Source organism: Aulonocara sp. 'chitande type north' Nkhata Bay, linkage group LG7 (genome assembly GCF_057382095.1).
Source record: "Aulonocara sp. 'chitande type north' Nkhata Bay isolate Kocher_YH1m ecotype deep benthic linkage group LG7, A_spYH_male_GT1.1, whole genome shotgun sequence".
NCBI lineage: Eukaryota > Metazoa > Chordata > Actinopteri > Cichliformes > Cichlidae > Aulonocara > Aulonocara sp. 'chitande type north' Nkhata Bay.
In genome coordinates this window covers 69375229-69395020 of record NC_141350.1, presented here as the reverse complement: position 1 = coordinate 69395020, position 19792 = coordinate 69375229, and the positions used below count along the sequence as shown (strand labels likewise).

Below are 19792 nucleotides of genomic sequence, written 5' to 3'. Positions count from 1 at the left end.
ACGATCCAGCTGAGGACCAGAAGGGCGGTTGGGGGGTGGAGAGGCTTAGCTGCAGACTGTCCCACTGTGAGCTGGAGATCACCACCTGATGAAGCAAAGAGCCTCCACCCCTTCACTGACTCCGCCGTGCCTGACATCTAGGTGATGGAGCAGAGACGTGACCCAGAGCAGTCTGGGTGGACCACCACGGAGACCCCGCCACCGAGGAGTGGTTTAAGTAACCCTGTGACCTCACCGGGCTCCCTCTGCAGAGGGCGTGTTCACTCGCTTCCTGCAGGTTTTACTGGACCTGCATGGACGGGATGGATATCACACCGTGGCACTAAACATCCTCATGTGAAGCTGGAAAACTTTAGAATAAGTCCCAAAGCTGAACTGAAAAATACTCGATTACTTTGAGGGCAGTTGAAGAGCAGAGTCCTCCAAACCACAGGAGCCAATCACAATCCTCCGAATCAGAAGAGTTAAAGCCGTCATTTAACTAGACGAGTTATAAACTCCACGGCCACAGACGGAGCAACGAGAGGGAGAATAACCCATATTTGTGTCAGCAGATTGTTCCCACTTCATTCCCTCGTAAATGCTTGCGGCGCGTGTTTGTTTCTTTTCTTTCACAGTCAATAAAAGAGAGCGTGCGCAGAGTGATTTTTAGTGATTCAAGAGTGATTCAAGAGGGCCAATGTTGAGATTACTTAATGGCTTCCCAGACAGCCGTGGGTCCAGAGAATTCAATTTAGCATCTGCCTGTGTGAGCGTTAATCTGCTGCCTCCGCCCGCCGCTGCCGATCATGTGCACACAGGAGATAATGTTTCAGCCTCAGCAGCACAAAGCGGAGCAGACACGTCACTTATTGGCTCCATAATTACATAATTAACTTTTGTCTCTGATCGTTAAGGAGGTAATGGCTCTGATAAAAAGGCCCTCAGCTCGAGCGGCCAGCAAATCAAAAATCAATAATCCATAGCACGGCATCGCGAGCCGAGGAGCGCTCGCGCTTCAGGTAACGATCTGGAGGCTTCGGCGCTTCGCTGATGGATGTTCCTGCAGCCGCGTAAACGCTCGCCTCGGTGCTGCTCCGAGAGGAGGAAACAAGGCCGATTTAAACTGTGCGCTGAAATACAATTATTATTCATTTCATGAATTAAATGAAAATAAATAAAACCGCTTTTATTCATTCAAACAGATTTCTTGTGAGGACACCTGCGTGCTTCTGTCATGCCGTAAAATCACGGCTGGATGAGAGCGGGTGGTTAATTAACTGTGGAGGAAACAGCAAAGCCCCAAATGTCAGGAAGATTTTTGTGAATACGAAAAAAAAGCTGTTTCCCTGTTAAATATGTTGAATTTTCATATTAGACGTAAATGTGGGACAAAGTAGCCAGGTCACCAGGGGTGGCTCTACAGGGGGGCAGCTGGGGGGCAGGTGCCTTATAGCTGCAGGGGATTTTCACTTGCTTCCTGCCGAGGTATGTGCCCCCCTTCTGGTCACACAAACAAGAGCACAGAGCAGCTAACAGTGCTTATTCACAGATAATAAGAATAAGAATGACTTTATTTATCCCGAGGGAAATTCTTTTGTAGGGATGGGTACCGGTGTCGGTTCTGACATAAACGGTAGTAACCAGACCGAAAAGCAGCGCACATTTCGGTGCTTTATTTCTGAGCTGTGATACACTTCTAGCCAATCATTTTACGTTTCCGAGGATAGTAGGCGGGTCCAGGTACGTACGTTCTTTTAGAGCAGAGCTACAGATTAAAAATGCCCAAGGCGAAGCGGTCAAAGTCTGGCTGTACTTCACAGCAAAAGATGCAAACTCAGCAGCAACAAGTGCTTTAAGCTGATACTGTGATACTGTCAAAGGAGGTAACACCTCGAATCTGATGAAACACCTGGCGACGCATAGCGTTTTTTTTAAAAGCCGAGAAATGCGCCGTATTTGATAGCTTGCTGCGAGACCTCACACCGTGCACATCTACTGCGGGTGTGGTGCCTGTTATCGGACCCGGAGTTAGCAACATCCCCCAAAAACCCGAAGAGGAGAGTCCTGGCCCCTAGCCCTGCCAGTGTAGCAGGAATGATGAGGATGATGATGCAGCAGCAGCCGTTCTTCTCTGCGTGAGTAGCTTAATGTTCGTGTGTAATTTACGTTGAGTAGGCTAACCACGTTATTACATTAATGCATGTAAGGTGAACTAGCAAACATCATCATAGCTACATGCTGCTGTGTTCTTGTTTGATGGCAGATACTCCCTTCACCCTGGCCAAAAAGGCTAAAATGACCAAAGAAAAAGAGGGAAACAGCTAAACATGAGAGGTTTTTGGACAAAGTTTGTGTTTTTTCCATTGTTTAAGCACTGCTTCCAGCCAAGAGTGATACCATATATGCCCCATAGCTGCAGAAAAGGCTAACATTGTTATCTTTTTACAAAAAACAGCTGAGCATGAGAGGTTTTAGGACCAATTTTGTGTTCTCCATTCTTTAAGCACCGTTTGAGCACCGGCACCGTTTCAAAAGTACCGATTTGGCACCGGTATCGGATAAAACCTAAACGATACCCATCCCTATTCTTTTGTCATGTACATGCTCAGAGCAGCAGGAGAGACAGAGGAACAGATGAATAAGATATACAATATATACAATATATACAATAAGAATAGTAGTGTACAGTAATATGCAGTAGGATAGTGCAAGACATAGTATCAAATAACTCTAACGAAGTAATATATATAACTCTATCCTGGAGAATAAATAACTGAACTATCAGTGCAGGCGATTCTAGAAAGTGACAGTAATGTGCAATAGAATAAAGGGAGTAGCAGAGTATGATGGGGGATGAAACAAGGTACTGTTGCACGGTCTGAGAGGGAACAGAATAACATTGGTAAGTCTCAGGAAAATCACCTACAGAGTGAGGAAGAGATAAACAGTCTTATTGGATTTACTGTGGCAGTCAGTTCTGCATTTCGGGGCGATGAGTCTTTTGCTGCGTTTGCTCCGATGGTCCATCATGGGGGTGTGCATGGGGTGACAGGGGTTGTCCATGATGGAAAGATAACCAAGAAACGTCATCAAAGCTTTTTTTTTACTTCCAAAGAAACCTTTGAGCCATCGATCTTTGAGTCCGTTAGCTCCACACTCATTTCTCCTGGTCAGATTGTCCCCGCAGCTTTAACGATTGTTGGTGTTTGAGCCCACGATCGGTCACTTCCGCTCCAGGACGTGTTCCACTCGACCTTCTTGTTCATGATACCGTTGATTTTCACTAACCTGCCCACGCCTCCAAACCATGCTGGGATCTCTGCTGTGGATGCAGCTGCCACAAAGATCTTTGTGCTCCCTGGAAACTCGGAGGTGTTCCTGGATGTTTGCAGGCCTCAGTAATGACCTCCCAGCAGCTGAAGAACACTCGTCTTTCTGTTCAGGAATCCAAGTACATGAGCTGTAATTTGGCATCTTAGTGAAATAATAATATAATAATCAGCTTCACATTTTGTCACTAAAAATATGATTAAAGGCCTTTCCTTACTGCTGTTGTATTTATTGGAGATGATGTAGAGACACCAGTAATGTGATATTATTACAGGGCAGCTGTAGTATAAACGCGTTGTTCGACTGGGCTGCCCCTCGGCAGGCTTCCTAAAGTGGCCAAGCAGAGGATGGTGGACTTCTATGAATCACCTGGATCTTAAAAGCTGCTCTACTGCAGTTCACGAAAAAAACATGGCGCTGTGGTGAGCTCGGGGAAAAGCACGTTTTAGATCTCACCCTGTATCAACACACCTGAATCAAATGATTAGTTCATTATCAGGCTTCTGGAGAACTTCAAGACATGTTGAGGTCATTTAGCCGTTTAAATCAGCTGTGATGGATCAAGGACACATCTAAATCCTGCAGGACACCAGCCCTCGAGGCCTGGAGTTCTCCACCTGTGGTGAAGAGGCTGACGTTGTTCACGTGTAAAAAAGTGTTTGTGAGGTCTAAACATCTTCCTCCTCCTCAGTGATATCATTGCCCTGTTTCTCTGTTTTTCTTTCCCGCCTCTTCACCCCACTCTCGGCTCATCCTCCTCACCAGCATGTAAGTATGTTTCTGAGATCTCCACAGAGACGAGCGGTCCTACAGATCAGCCGTCTCGCTCTTTAAGTCGATGGAGCTTCAGTCGGAGCGCCCGGAGCGGTACCGTCTTTGATCTCCTGAATTTAACTCTGTGTTTCTCTGACCTCCTCATGCCGCTCGCCGCTCTCTGAAGGGGGTAAGTCGTGTTTTAGTCACCTTTGAGTCCACAGAGCAGCACACCGCACAAAACGCCTTCTGGCATCTCCACCCCGACAGCTCGGCTCACGTTCCCGGCACTCTGATATCATTCTCACTCGAGCGTCTGCAGTGTCCGTTCTCTGCTCCGATGCAGTAACTCTGACAGGAAACACAGCAGCGTGTGGACGCGTGCTTCTTTAATCCCGCTTCCTATGAAACCTGGCAGCAGCTCGCCGTCTGCGCTCTCTCTGTTCATTTCATTTTTGAAGGTGTTCTGAGACTTTGTGTCTCCTTCTGGTTATTTTGAGTCTATCTGAAGTTTTCTGGGGTAAATAAGGAAGTTTTTGTCTGTCTGCTACAGCAAGTGCAGGTCCACCTGCGCAGACAGGCTTCCAGATGTCGGTCAATCAGAAGAAAGTAGGCCTTAAAGAGACAGGAGCAAGGCTTGGAGCTTGTTTCAGTCAGAAGAGCTCAGATTTCTTTTGATGTCTTTGTCATAGTTTGGGCGTGTTTGTGTCTTTTATGGCTGTTATGATAAATAACTGTTCACAGAAGTGTGGCACAAACAGGCCAGGTCCACACTGACATTTACTCTGACCTGTTATTATAAATCCTTGTTTGTCATTAGAGCAGAAGAACACAAGGAAACACAAATATTTGAGAAATCTGTCCCAAGCCTGTTTATAAATAAACATGTCAGAGACGTCCAACACACGGACATCTCTGAGAAATCAAGCAGAACATTAAACCACTAAAACTGCATTTAATGTTCAGGATGCAACCGAATAAAGTGGCTTCATAATAATAATGTATATTATTATGTTCTAGCATTGGGTCTTGTTCCTGCTGGTGGGTTAGGGCATTACCGAAACATCAAACAGGGATTTTTGTGGACTTTTAGGTCGCTGTATCTGATTCAATTATGGGTTCAGACTGATCAATCAGCAGTTGTTTCCATCACCTTATTTACCCCAGAGTCTTCTGAACTCTCACATCTCCATTATTCAAAGACTGCAACACGTCAAAATTCTGTTATCGATGTGCAGACCTGGAATTATATCAATAAGAGCAGACGCCTAAAACTGACTGTAGAAATAACTCAGTTGTGACTGCTTCAGTCGTAGTGGGTCTCTGCGTTTGACATTTCCACCGGTAAACCTGTGTCCATGACAACGCGGAAGAGCGTGGAAACATGCCGAGTGAGCGTCTCCAAACTGGTATCTGTGGACATTACTGTAATCATACTTACTACTGTCTACACATACAACTCTATCAAACACTCCATATTTATAGATTTATAGAAACGAGCTGTAAATGGGCCAATGGGATCCATCCATGCATCATTTGATGAAGCTAAACTTCCACAGCAGTTATTGAATATGTGTAAACTGCAGAGGGTGGAGCAGAAGGCCTGTCGTTGTCTGAGATAAACTGAGCCTCGTGTTAAATTCTGACTTATCAGCAGGTCATTGTAGATAATTGTAGATGAACAATACCACTGATAACAGCCAGTAACTGCTGGATAACAGCTGGAACGGTGGGGGTCGGGTTAGTCACAGTAAGAGCTGCCTGACTGTGGTTAAGCTACAGATATCACCATCAGAGCAGTGTTTCACTGTGATCTGTTCACAGATATAGAATCAGCTCAGAGCAGATGTGTCCGTCTGCTCTCACAGACACTGGTTAGTTAACGGGTTAGCATACGCGCTGAGGTGGTTTAGCAGGTTGCATTTAATGAGAGTGAAACGTAGAGCAGCTCTGGGGTGTCGCTGGCACTTCTTAGATCAGGCTGAGGCCTCACCTTGATGTTCCTTGGCTCTCAGGACCTCCTGCTGAGGTGGCCTTTACCTGCGATATGAAGCTCAAAGTGCACCTGAACACATAAAAGCAGCTCAACCTTTCAGCGAAATGTCAGATGGCGTGTTTCCTGAAAGTGACGCATAAGTGTTTATCTGTTGTTTGTTCAAAGAAGCGCATGATCCAGCAGTCAAACTGAGAGAGCCTCTTCTGATCGTTAGAGGTGATACTGGGAAAGCGTGCGCCTCGCGGCGAGGGCGCTGACAGGACGGCAGGAGTGTGACGACGAGGCGTCTCTGTGTTCTCCAGGCCCGTTTACGGCCCGTTAACTACAGACCCGTCCTTGTAATGAACACGACTGTCTGCTGTCACAGACCGCACGTTAAATGGCGGCGTGACAGCAAAGAGGGCGTCTGTTTGTCTATGGCACTGACAGCAGCTCCTCCTCTGGGATTCGTTGTGTTAAAGTGTACAAATGATGCTCACGTCCTCTTTACACACTCGCTGCTCAGAGGAAGCAGCGTGGACAAGCATCTGTCAGTGATCAGAGCGCTCAGACTGACACGCTCACAGATTCTTCTTGACTCCAAAGAAACCGAGAACAATAGCTGCTGTTATTGCTGATGGCAGGAAGTGCTCACGCATTGATGTGAGTGCGTAGAAAAGTAACCATGGTAACAGGTAAACAGCTCAAACACAGCCTGAACACAACAAGACAGCGCATCCATCCATCCACCATCCCTCCATCCATCCATCCATCCATCCATCCATCCACCATCCCTCCATCCATCCATCCATCCATCCATCTAGCCATCCAACCATCCATCCATCCACCATCCCTCCATCCATCCATCCATCCAACCATCCATCCATCCATCTAGCCATCCATCCCTCCATCCATCCACCATCCCTCCATCCATCCATCCATCCATCCATCCATCCATCTAGCCATCCAACCATCCATCCATCCACCATCCATCCATCCATCCCTCCATCCATCCATCCATCCAACCATCCATCCATCCATCCATCCATCCATCCATCTAGCCATCCAACCATCCATCCATCCACCATCCCTCCATCCATCCATCCATCCAACCATCCATCCATCCATCCATCCATCCATCCATCCATCCAACCATCCATCCATCCATCTAGCCATCCATCCCTCCATCCACCATCCCTCCATCCACCATCCCTCCATCCATCCATCCAACCATCGATCCATCCATCCATCCATCCATCCATCCATTCAACCATCCATCCATCCACCTGAACATCCATCCATCCATCCATCCACCAATTAGTCTGTCTGGGGGGAGGGGGCTGGGGTTGCATCTTTGGTGGTTGGTGTCTCTGGTTGTTTGTCAGTGGTAGTTTAGAGTAAAAGTGGTAGTTTAAGGTCTTTGTGGTAGTTTAATGTTTGTTTGTGGTAGTTTGGTGTCTTTGTGGTAGTTTAGCCTTTGTTTGTGATAGTTGAGTGGGGTTTTTCTGGGAGTGTGGGGTCTGTGTGGTAGTTTCGAGTCTTTGTGGTAATTTAGTTTTTATTTGTGGCAGTTATGTGTTTATTTGTGGTAGTTTAGTGCTTCTTTGTGGTAGTTTAGGGTCTTTGTGGTCGTTTAGCCTTTGTGGTAGTTCGGTGTGTTTTTTCTGGTAGTTTGGGGTCTATGTGGTAGTTTAGGGTCTTTGTGGTAGTTTAGTATTTGTGGTAGTTCAGGGTCTTTGTGGTAGTTTAGCGTAAATGTGGTAGGTTAGTGTTTGTTTCGGGTAATTTAGTGTTTGTTTGTGGTGGTTATGTGTTTGTTTTCGGTAGTTTAGTGCTTCTTTGTGGGAGTTTAGGGTCTATGTGGTCGTTTAGCCTTTGTTTGTGGTAGTTGAGTGGGTTTTTTTTCGGTAGTTTAGGGTCTATGTGGTCGTTTAGCCTTTGTTTGTGGTAGTTGAGTGGGTTTTTTTTCGGTAGTTTGGGGTCTGTGTGGTAGTTTAGAGTAAATGTGGTAGTTTAGTGTTTGTTTGTGGTAGTTTAGAGTAAATGTGGTAGGTTAGTGTTTGTTTCGGGTAGTTTGCTTTGTCAGGTCCTGTCCGTGAAGTCACCGTGTACAATTACACAGTGATATAGCTTCTACGACTGAGCTAACGAGAAGCTGCTTCAGTGTTTGCAGCTGTGAGTGATGAGGTAACAGCTGATAATCTTCACAGGGTTACACAGCTCTTCACCTGGCCTCCATTCACGGACACCAGGACGTCGTTCAGACCCTGATCAACACTCAGAGTGAGTCTGCCTTCACCACCTCTCTTCATCACAGTGTTCAGTATCATTAATGTAATTCATTATTATTTTAATAACTGATGAAGGCCACAGTTGCACTGCACTCTGCAGCCGCCCCATTCTTGTCTCTGATATTTGATGAAGACGAGCTTGATGCTGACGAGGAGACGTTGTTTATCGTTTGGAATATTAAAAAGCAGCATGAAAATTTCACATTTACTAAGACTGATCTCATCTCAGCTTCATTTTCCCAGATCGTTATTGCAGCACCCAGCTCTGCATGCAGACTTTTTTAAATTGTCTGTCGGTTTATGTGCAGATTAAAGTTAAAACAGCAGAAGTTAGAGCAGCGGCTAACAGTCAGACCAAAGATCACAATGACCTGTCCGTAAGCTGCAGCTTCGTGTCCGGACTGTTTTTCCACTGAAGCACGATTCATGTGAGGATTTTTCTTCGTGTGAAGTTTTCAAATTGACATTCACACCACAAATCAAATAGCGAGGGATTGTTCTCCTGCATGCCTCACAGGCTGGCAGAGGTGAAGAAGCACTGATGCAGATCACCTCTGCCAGACAAAAGACCCACCCAGCGCTCAGACTGACAAGTCCAAATGCTCACCTCCGCCCTCCTCCTCAGGAAGAGGCGAGGCGGGCAGTTCGCTAATGAGCTAATGAGGCACACCTGCGCTTCAGGCCACCAGGCGCTTCATGATGGACTTGTGACGATCCCTGCAGAGCAGCGGTTTGAACCCCTGTAGCCACAGACTGCCATATGCTGTGAGTCAGAGCACGCAAACGGCCGCCGACATGTACGGTCTGCAGGGTCAGACATGAAGCATGTTTCCATATGGCCACGGAGGAGAACCCGCCAAAATAAAACGCAGCAGGAAATCAGCAGATCTGAGCTGCCAATCAAACGGTTTCAGTTCAAACTGTATTCACGTGAAGCTCCACCTGCTGCAGCTTCTGACCCACGCCGGTGGCTCGGATATAAACGGGTCTCCAGCCTTCTCCCAGATTCCTTAAGGACTTTGTCGTTTCTGTGCCAGGGAAGATGAGACGATGAGTTTGCATGTTTTCGATTTTAGCATGCAGAGTTCACAGACTCCTGAGACGATGCAGAAGCCAAACTGTGCAGGACGTCAGTGAGAGCTCCTGAAAATCACACCAGAAAGCAGCTGGAAACCAGGGAAATTACAGCAGCTGGACTCAGCTGGTGCTCCGAGTGCAGATATGGTTTCAGGAAAAGGCCTCCTCGCTGCCGTGGAGGCGAGCTTTGGTTTCTCCTTCTGAGGCCGGTGGGTGGAGCGACAGTGGGAGTTAAACAGTCTGTAATGACCAGAGTCGGTTACCAGCGGTAACCATTAGCTGCTGCGTTCAGCCTCCAGCCTCCACAAAAGGGATATCACCGTGAGCCGCATGTGTCCTGATTGAACTTCCCCAAGTTTTAAATGTGGCATCAAACAGTAAAGTTCAGCAGGAATATTCATCCCACAGCAAAAAGCCTGCAGGAGAGCGTTGGTGCAAACACGACACACAGGGCATTCATCACCTGATGTTTGGTACCCTGGTGCTGAAGCCTGCCCAGGCTCTGCTTCAGCGACACCAGAGGGGTGAAACATGATGTTAAACATATGAAATGTTCCACTCTGAGCTCTGGGAAGATGTATGTTTTGATCCCTGTTCAAAATCCAATTTTAAAAACACTTCCGACTAAAGAGTCAGGATGGAAACAGAGTGATAGATGTGAGCGACACGAGAAACTTCAACAGGCAACACGTGGCAATCGTGGTTCAAGAGTTGGGAGTTCGCCTTGTAATCCGAAGGTTGCCGGTTCGAGTCCCGGCTCGGACAGTCTCGGTTGTTGTGTCCTTGGGCAAGACACTTCACCCGTTGCCTACTGCTGGTGGTCAGAGGGCCCGGTGGCGCCAGTGTCCGGCAGCCTCGCCTCTGTCAGTGCGCCCCAGGGTGGCTGTGGCTACAATGTAGCTGCCATCACCAGTGTGTGAATGTGTGGATGACTGGAGGTGTAAAGCGCTTTGGGGTCCTTAGGGACTAGTAAGGCGCTATATAAATACAGGCCATTTACCATTTACGTGTGAAAGCTTAACACCCGAACACAGCGAGCTGTCAGTTCTCTGTTTAAGGATGACTGACAGCGTGTGTGAATGTGAGAGTGAATGAATAGTGGAATTGTAAAGTGCTTTGGGTGTCTAGAAAAGCGCTATATAAATGCAATCCATTATTGTTATTATTAATCTCCAATGATCACCCACCGCCTTCCCGAGGCCTCCTATCTGTGGAGATCACAGAGATCCAAACTGCTTCCTCCTGGAGACACCTTTCAGAAAAATCATGTTTAAAAATGTTTCACTAAAGACCTTCAGCCAGAGACTTTACTCTTCTCTATCTGTCTATCCATCCATCATCCATCTGTCCATCTATCCATCCATCATCCATCTGTCCATCTGTCCATCTATCCATCCATCATCCATCCAAATATCCATCCATCCATCCATCATCCATCTGTCCATCTATCCATCCATCATCCATCCAAATATCCATCCATCCATCCATCATCCATCTGTCCATCTATCCATCCATCATCCATCCAAATATCCATCCATCCATCCATCATCCATCTGTCCATCTATCCATCCATCATCCATCATCCATCTGTCCATCCATCCATCATCCATCCAAATATCCATCTGTCCATCCATCATCCATCTGTCCATCCATCCATCATCCATCCAAATATCCATCCATCCATCCATCATCCATCTGTCCATCCATCATCCATCTGTCCATCCATCATCCATCCATCTGTCTATCCATCCATCCATCCCCCCATCCACCATCCATCCATCCCTCCATCCATCATCCATCCATCTGTCTATCCATCCATCCATCCCCCATCCACCATCCATCCATCCCTCCATCCATCATCCATCCCCCCATCCATCATCCCTCCATCCATCATCCATCCATCCATCCGTCCATCCATCATCCATCTGTCCATCTATCCATCCATCCATCATCCATCCATCTGTCTATCCATCCATCCATCCATCCCCCCATCCACCATCCATCCATCCCTCCATCCATCATCCATCTGTCCATCTATCCATCCATCATCCATCCAAATATCCATCCATCATCCATCATCCATCTGTCCATCCATCCATCATCCATCCAAATATCCATCCATCCATCATCCATCCATCCATCCATCCATCATCCATCTGTCCATCTATCCATCCATCATCCATCTGTCCATCTATCCATCCATCATCCATCTGTCCATCCATCCATCATCCATCATCCATCTGTCCATCCATCCATCATCCATCCAAATATCCATCCATCCATCCATCCATCCATCCATCCATCATCCATCATCCATCTATCCATCCATCATCCATCTGTCCATCTATCCATCCATCATCCATCATCCATCTGTCCATCCATCCATCATCCATCCAAATATCCATCCATCCATCCATCATCCATCCATCCATCCATCATCCATCTGTCCATCTATCCATCCATCCATCATCCATCCATCTGTCTATCCATCCATCCCCCCATCCACCATCCATCCATCCATCCATCCATCCCTCCATCCATCATCCATCTGTCCATCCACCATCCATCCAAACATCCATCCAACCATCCAACCATCCATCCATCCATCCACCCATCCATCCCTACATCTATCCCTCGCTCCTTCTGTCCATCCGTCCATTTTGTGGATGTAGGGTCCCACAGACTCTGAGCTGTGAGGAAGTCACATTTAAAAGTGAAAAACTTTGTGAGAGAATTGCACATCTCATTTCCTAGTGATCCAGATACTGAAGGAAAAACAAACCTTTATTATCCGCGACGTTCCTGTCAGAGATGCATGTTTCTGTCTTTTAGTTGATGAAACAAATGCTGAATGATGACCCCAGAATAAGCAGTTTTTATCTCCTGCTGGGCAGCGTCAGCACACAGACAGCTTCCTGTCAGTCTGTCACATAAAAGCCAATAATAAACTGAGATGTCTTTCATTAGAGATCAGGCCAAACCGCCGCGCCCCCGAGCTGTAAATATGAAGACAAAGGCTTAAACAGAACATTTCACTTGACAGGAAATGCAGGGATACAGGTTGACATCCTTTCCTGTGTCTGCGTGACTCTCTGAAGTGTCCTCCTGTGAATTTAAACCTGAGTTTAGGATTCACTGATGGAGATGTACCTCTCGATATGTTTCCGGCGTTTCCTTGAACCCTGCAAAGACGACCTCTGAATGTTCACTCCTGTCAGTCTGACTCCATCGACTCAAACAGAATCCATACACAATGCCAATACGATATGATTTTAATCCAGAGGAAACTGTCGTGTTTTGTCTTAATCAGATGCTAAAACCAACATCAGAGATTACCACGGGAAGACGGCCGTTCAGTACTGGAGCGGCAGCGCCGACATCTTCGAGAAACCCGAGTCTCAGTCAGGTCTGTCCAACAATTATTATAAGAATCACTTTTTTTATGTTTTCATTACCAGAACCATGCTGCATGGGCTACGGAAGCCCATCTGTGCCAGTGAAGTTACTCTGTACCAGGCTCTCAAACTCGTGGCTCAGGGGCCGCAAGTGGCCCACATCACCCAAACATGCGGCCCATACACTGACGTGAAGAAATCGAATGCAGTTTGGTTTTTAAAATGACTTTTTGTTATAATTTAAAATTCTTATATTTAATGTCCAAAAAGCTTTAAAGTCATCACAGAGAACAGAAGCTTCTGGATTATTATTATTAACTGTTACTCATTAGTGAAGTTTTCTCTCCTGTTCTCTGTAGTCACCGCGTTTTGTCGTTCTTTTCATTTAAAAAATAAAGATGGAAACTCTATAACGCCAAAGGAAGCAAATCTGTATTTCACAATAAAAGCATGACCTACAGTCTGTGGAGTCAGTAATTATTGTTTCAGTGTCATTAGCAAAGATATTTTCAGACCTTTGCTAATCTGAGAGCGACTGCAGCGGCCGTGCTGGTCGCAGAGGTGGAGGCTGTTTCACGCTCTCCGTGTGGGCGAGTGGCCGGCGTCGGTGCATTTCCCCTCACAGAGAGTTTCTTCTGTGTGCGGAGCCAGTCAAAGCTCGGTGTCTCTGGTTGCAGATGGATCCGTCTGCTGCTCGATCACAGAGACAGTATAACAGGAGGGTTTAGATCTGTGCTTCGGTCAGGTTGGGTGTCAGGCGCCACCTCTCTGGGGACATCTCAGGCCCTCCAAGGTTTGGAGGCCTATCTCCCCCCACCACCACTTCCCCTGCCAGTGGTGGACTCCCTCAGACATCGGTGCGTTGGTGGTTCTTTGTGTCCGGGGATGGGCGTCCAGGTACACACCGGCTCACTCCTTGGCGGCCGCTTGTCGGGGCCTGGAGCCTGGGGCTCGCTCGAGCCACTTCGGAGGTGGGGTGCCCCCGGCCTCTCGGCCTGGGGCTCGGTCACTCAGGCACAGCTGGCTGCCGGCGGAGCTCACGGGCGCGTCACTGCAACCCCCCCTGGCTTCTGCTCCGCGGCTGCTGAGTGAGCCCTCATCTGGGACTCTCCTCAGCTCTTTCTGGGACAGTGGCGCGGCTGCCCCTCTGTTGGTCTTCCTTGGTCTCTTGTGTTCTGGGGGCCTCTGGATGTCTGGAGTTTTGATCTCCTCCATACCTGCTTCATGCCCTGGAGGACGGGGCTGTGGCCCCCCCACACCCTCTAGCAGATTATTACATGAAGGAACCTTTTAAAAACAAGCGCGTCCATGCTCACAGGTGTACACACGGGTGATCACACCCACAAACTACACCCTTTTTGGCTCCTACCTCAAAGCACACTGTGTTCTGTTGATCTTATGTGCTGCACAATAATGTTTATAAAAAAAAAAAAAAAAAAAGAGATCTGAGACTGACACATAAAAAACTGCTATTTAAAAAAAGATTATATATGCAGTGTAAATGCATACCAATACAGCTCTATTAGAGTGAAACTACTCGTTTAAATGAATACATAATAAATATATATACACAAATAAAATTTTTTTTAAAAAGAGATCTGTGCTTCGGTCAAAGTTTGACCTCAGTCGTGTGTTTTGTTCTTTTCAGGCGGGAGGTGTGTTCGCCGTCAGCGGACGCAGCGTTACGCTCTGCCGTCCTTCCTGCTGTCTCGCTCTCGCAGTCAGGGACAGCTCAACCTGGAGTTCAGGACGCCGCCTCAGTCCTCCTCCCACGACGCCTTGGACCTCCATGTTTAAAGTTGATCGCCCTGCCTGAAACCCGGTGACCCGCTCTGTCCCCGTTTGGGCCACGCAGGGTTTCTGGGCTTGGAGCCACAGATGGCAAAGATGGCCGCAGGAGGTGGATGTGAGCTGTGTCACTTTTAAAGAGCAGACTCAGACCTGAACACAAGGCGGGCCTCATTTTAAAGCCAAGGTTCATCAAGCAGAGGTGTCAAACATAAGGCCCGCGGGCCAGAATCGGCCTTGCAAAGATCCAAGGACGACATGAAGTTTGCTGATGAAGATCTGCCTCAAGTGATGAAGAACAGATAAAGAATTACATTTTTTTCACTCTCGACTGTAATAATGTGTTTTTATAGAAAAATAAAAACAGACGTTTTCTGTGAATCAACAGAAATATTCAATCTGAGCAGCGAGCCACAGAACCGCTCTGATTTTACACATTTCTTTCTCTTCATGTAGAAAATCTTCTTATTCACATATCTCAGGGATTAAGTGTGTGGAGTTTCACCAGGATGCATGTGTCCCACCGTGTTGAATCACTTTGACTTTTGCTGCTTTAAAGCAGGGGTGGGGAACTCCAGGCCTCGAGGGCCGGTGTCCTGCATGTGGCTAAATGACCTCCTCAACATGTCTCAGAGTTCTCCAGAGGCCTGGAGAACTAATCATGCGATTCAGGTGTGCTGACCGAGGTTGAGATCTAAAACCTGCAGGGTGGAGTTCCCCACCCGTCCTTTAAAGGAACCAAAGGCAAAATAATCCAGAGGTGTAGAATTCCAGGAACTAGGCATCGGATGCTCAGTACTGACGTGTCGATGCAGGAAGTGCAGATGCTTCCAGACTGTGCTCAAAACACCCGCATCGCGTGACCACGGTTAGTCCCGACAGGTGGCTTTTACCTGGAGCAGAGCTGGAGAGTACCTGTGTTTTCACCCAATAAAAATGTCTCGATATGACCTGTTTGAACTCTGTTCCTCCATTTTCTCTCAGAGAGCTTCGGTCCAAACACCCTCCTTCATTTGATCTTATAAACTGGTTTGTTGTGCATCGCTAACGCTGTAGCGGTTTGCTGGCGTTGGAGGGCCGTTGTGAACGTGGCGCTGACGGACCGGGACAGAAGTCGTTTAAAGGAAGCCGTTAGTGCCGGCTCTGTCAGACACGCCTCACCCTCTCACTCTCTTTCACCCTCATAAATGTCTTCATTAGCTTCCGCTCCATTGGCCGGCTCATGGCGTTAAACTCATTATCTGCTTTAATAAGGCGGCGTTTGTGTAAGCGATAAGCAGTAAATGAGCGGGCTGGCGGAGGACACGCTCAACACTAATAACAAACCCTCGGAGTGAAATTAGCTGTGACTGAACAAGGGGCGGGGCTAGGCGAGCAGCGAGAGGATCACGTGATGCGTCACAGAAACACCTCAGGGGTGTGACGTTCAACTTCTGGAACCCTGCTAAGGGGCGGGGCACGGAGCTTGGAACAGATGACCATATAAGGAAATGTGCAATGAGCTGCTTTGAAAGAATGCGTAGTTATTTTTGAGGTTGTGTGCAGATGGCTTCCACCACACCGCTGTGTGCTCAGTATGAAGGCGTGCACCGCTGTCTCCTTTGATGATGTCAGCTGTATTTTTAGGCTTCTGATTGGCTGCAAGCTGAAAAAAAACATTTCATCGTAGTGTCGCTGCTGCTGGTCATCGCAGTGATGTTCAGATAAGTTTAAAACAAAGTGGACGACACAGCGATGGACACGTGCACCACCTTCCATAATCCCTGATATTTCAGCCTGTCTTGTGCACGGTGTAAGAGCACGTTCGGTTTATCGACAGCTGACAGAAATCTTCGCACTGTGACGTCATTGCTACCCTCCATCTTCCTCACACCACTGCTGCAGTGCGCACTGACAGCGCTGTGCCCCCGTCCTGATGTTAATACTAAAGAGTGTCCTTTATTTAAAAGTGCTCCAAACCTCACGGCCCTGCGTGCGGGAGTAAGTATGAAATCATGAAATCACTGTGATTAATCACAAAGAGCTGAGTTCAGTTTCACTGCCGCACTCAGATCACTGACAGATGTCAAACAGCCTCACGCCACCATCTAACAAAGTCAGTGACATCATCAGCCCGAAAGGTCACAGAGACAAAGGCTTCGGGACTGCGGTGAACCACGGAGAGAGCCACACGTGGAACAGCGCTGAGGTTTCCCAGGAGCGCCATCGCCGAGTGTCAAACATACCCCTAACATGTGACCCGTTTTACAGGCGTGGGTTTCTGCTCAGAGTGGGTGTAGCTCCACGCAGACGCCTGCCGGGCCCGCGGACTGATTTATGTGCTCCATCCAGATGTTGCTGAGAGAAAGTGACACAGACACTCACGTCCCTCCTCTGAGACACCGACCTCTGAACTCTGACCCCTGTCTTTTCCCACTCTTCTCACAAAGCCGGTTGAGAGAACACGTCTGCACTGTGGTGATGACCTCGGGCCCGATAATAGAAGCAGAGCCGTTAACTCGCCGTCGGCTCATTGTTGGGCCCACAGTGGCTGTTGCCATGACGGCCGTTCAGTCGGAAACGAGGCCTAACGAGCTAAGCGTCCACATCAAAGACTCGCACGCAGACGGCGTCCCGTCAGCACAGGAGGTTAAACTCAGGCGTGGACTAAAGAAAGAATAGTTTTCTCACTCTGCAGATCCTCACAGAGCAAACAGAAACATATCTAAAAGTTTTCATCTCAGCAAATATTCAGGATTTTAATTTTGAAGGCTTTTCATGAACTTCTTCAAACGTGAGATTTGTCTCTGATTATAACATTCACACGTCGCCTCAGCAGGCCCGAGAGCGGCTGCAGGAGAGTCCGACTCCAGGAAGTGTAAAGAAATGAGGGCTGGCTCGAGACTTTTGCACAGCACTCTTTATTTCAGCTGAGTTCAGGTATAATGTCTCTGCAGCTCGCTGACGTGCCTCACGGCTCGTCTCACGTCTCCGCCGTCGGTGGCATTCTCGCCTCCGTCAGCGAGCTGCGCCCGGCTGCTGTCAGTCAGCGGCTGCTGGAGTCGTGTTTCCTGCTGTAAAGATGCCCAGCAGGCCTGCAGGGAGCCAGGAGCAAGGCTCTTAATGAGCTGCGGCCCTGATTAAAGAGGCCGGCCGCCATTGCTGCTCGCTGTGACGGGAGGAAGCCAGCTGGCAGAGACGTAGCATCGGGCGCCGCAGGAGAAAATGACACTTTCAGAGAATAACTTTCCACACAGAGCAGCGGTACTCGATGTATGAGTGCTCACAGCGCTCCACAGCCACCTGGAAACGAATCGGACACCTGATGCTGAAAATCTTCATCATAGAGCTAAAGTTAAACTTTGATCCATCAAAGATGGGACCCCAACAGGAAGTCCCCATTGTAGGCCATGTTTGTCACTAATCTTGAACGTGGTGTCCACGCACATACGCCAGTCCGGTAGCTGTAGGCATGGCGCCACCTGATGGCAGCAGAAACATCATGTTTTGTACTTTGTCCCGTTCTGCTGCGATGCTGGACTTTTGCTTTGTTCTGTGTGTGTTGAGTCCTCCCACAGCGTGTGCTGCACCACGATCACTGATGACAGATTTAAGTGTATATTTGGTGGATGAGACAGATTCACACAATTCATTCACTGAAGTCAGTCACGCCTGCAGTGAGCTTCTGACCTCAGCTGTACGTCAGGGGTGGAGATGTCTACTGTGTGCATGTACTCAGCATTAGTTGATAAACACGTGACATACAGCAACATTACCAGGTGCTCTCTAACACCACATAGTGGCCACAGCAGGTGTAACAGGCTGTCGGTGGTCCCGACAGCGTTGCCCTGGAAGTGGTTCCCATCACAGAGCTCTAATGGTTCCCAAATCCAGGTGCTCCACGGAGCCGTAAACGCTGATAGGAGACGAAACGGCTCCATTACCGCTCGGCCTCTCAGCTTAACGCTCTGTTTTAAGCCACTCCGGTTTTTAACCGCTGACTGACAGACGAGCCGGGAGGCATCACGGCGTCACGGAGCCAAACTCAGGGAGGTGCACCTGAGACAAGCAGATGGTCTCTGCCCTCAACACTCACCGTGACTCTGAAGACGTACCGGGACACTTCAGGGTACAAGCAGCTCCAAATCAAACAAAGAGTTTGATAAGAAGCTTCAGTAAAATGATCCGTGTGGCCGTTCTTCCAGGAGACCAATGATCATGTAAGAAACTGCATTTACTCCAAATCCATTAAAGCTGCAAGAGTGTGCAGAATTCTGGCTCCCAGTCGAGGGAGTCACCGTGACACCGAACTGTACGACCAAAACACTTCCTGTAGCATTTATTCTCCTCACTTCCTGTCATGTGGTGTCTTTTCATGTTAAACATGTCCAAGTTTCTAACAATGAGCTCAGTCTATAAACAGTCATCTCTGAGCCAAACTGAACCCTCAGTTTATCACAGTTTTTTCTGCTTTTTGATCTGTATGATGTCATAGAGAGTCTATCCTTCTATATATTTGGCCAGCAGAGGAGGGGGTGAGCTGCTGACACGAGTTTAGGAATGTCACGGAGGTCTGGCTGCTGGCCGAGGAGGTGAAATCCATCCCAGGATAACGCCGTCTGCAGCCCGCTCGTTTAAATATCAGCCACAGACGTCCTGACCGCTGCACACGGAGCTCACGGCTGTCAGCCGTTTATTAAGGAGCTCCTAAACACTCTTCATGTGTAATAACAACGATAATAACAACTACATGCAACTATGCATCACAGTTATTGTGGTTAATCGTTCATTCATGAATGTGACACATTTTTGCAGGGTTCACACGGGGTCACAGGGGGTCACGGGGGGTCACGGGGGGTCACGGGGGTTGCAGGTGAAAAGGAGACCAAACCAGAGCTTAATGGTGAAGTAAAAAAAACAAAAACAATCCCAGTTAATCCATTTCATTAATAATTGAAAGACAAAATCATGATAGAAATTAGAACGTAATTAACTGCACCACCCACCTGAGGTTCAGATTTCCTGTTTTTGAGGGACAGCCAATAGGAAGAAGCGTGCCACCCCCCACCCAGCAGATGCCTTGGTCCATTCATTTGGCTTCCTCGTTTCCAGGAGGGCCACTGTGGGAATCAGACTGGGACAGTGTGGAGTGGCACTGAGTAATAATTAAAAGCAATAATATTGATAAAGACAAAGATGTGGCAGCACAGGTGGGGCACAGG

The 19792-nt window shown here is 47.8% G+C and overlaps 1 protein-coding gene across 1 annotated transcript in view; it reads left to right on the top strand.

Annotated features, from left to right (window-relative positions):
• The window catches only part of LOC147326874 (uncharacterized), a 76107-nt gene extending 60594 nt beyond the window's left edge, over positions 1–15513 (top strand). The window contains exons 8-9 of the mRNA XM_086302267.1: positions 12719–12814; positions 14452–15513. Coding sequence (XP_086158393.1) covers positions 12719–12814; positions 14452–14619 — 264 coding nt within the window. The 3' untranslated portion in view covers positions 14620–15513. The remainder of the gene's footprint in view (positions 1–12718; positions 12815–14451) is intronic.
• Positions 15514–19792: the final 4279 nt, after the last annotated feature.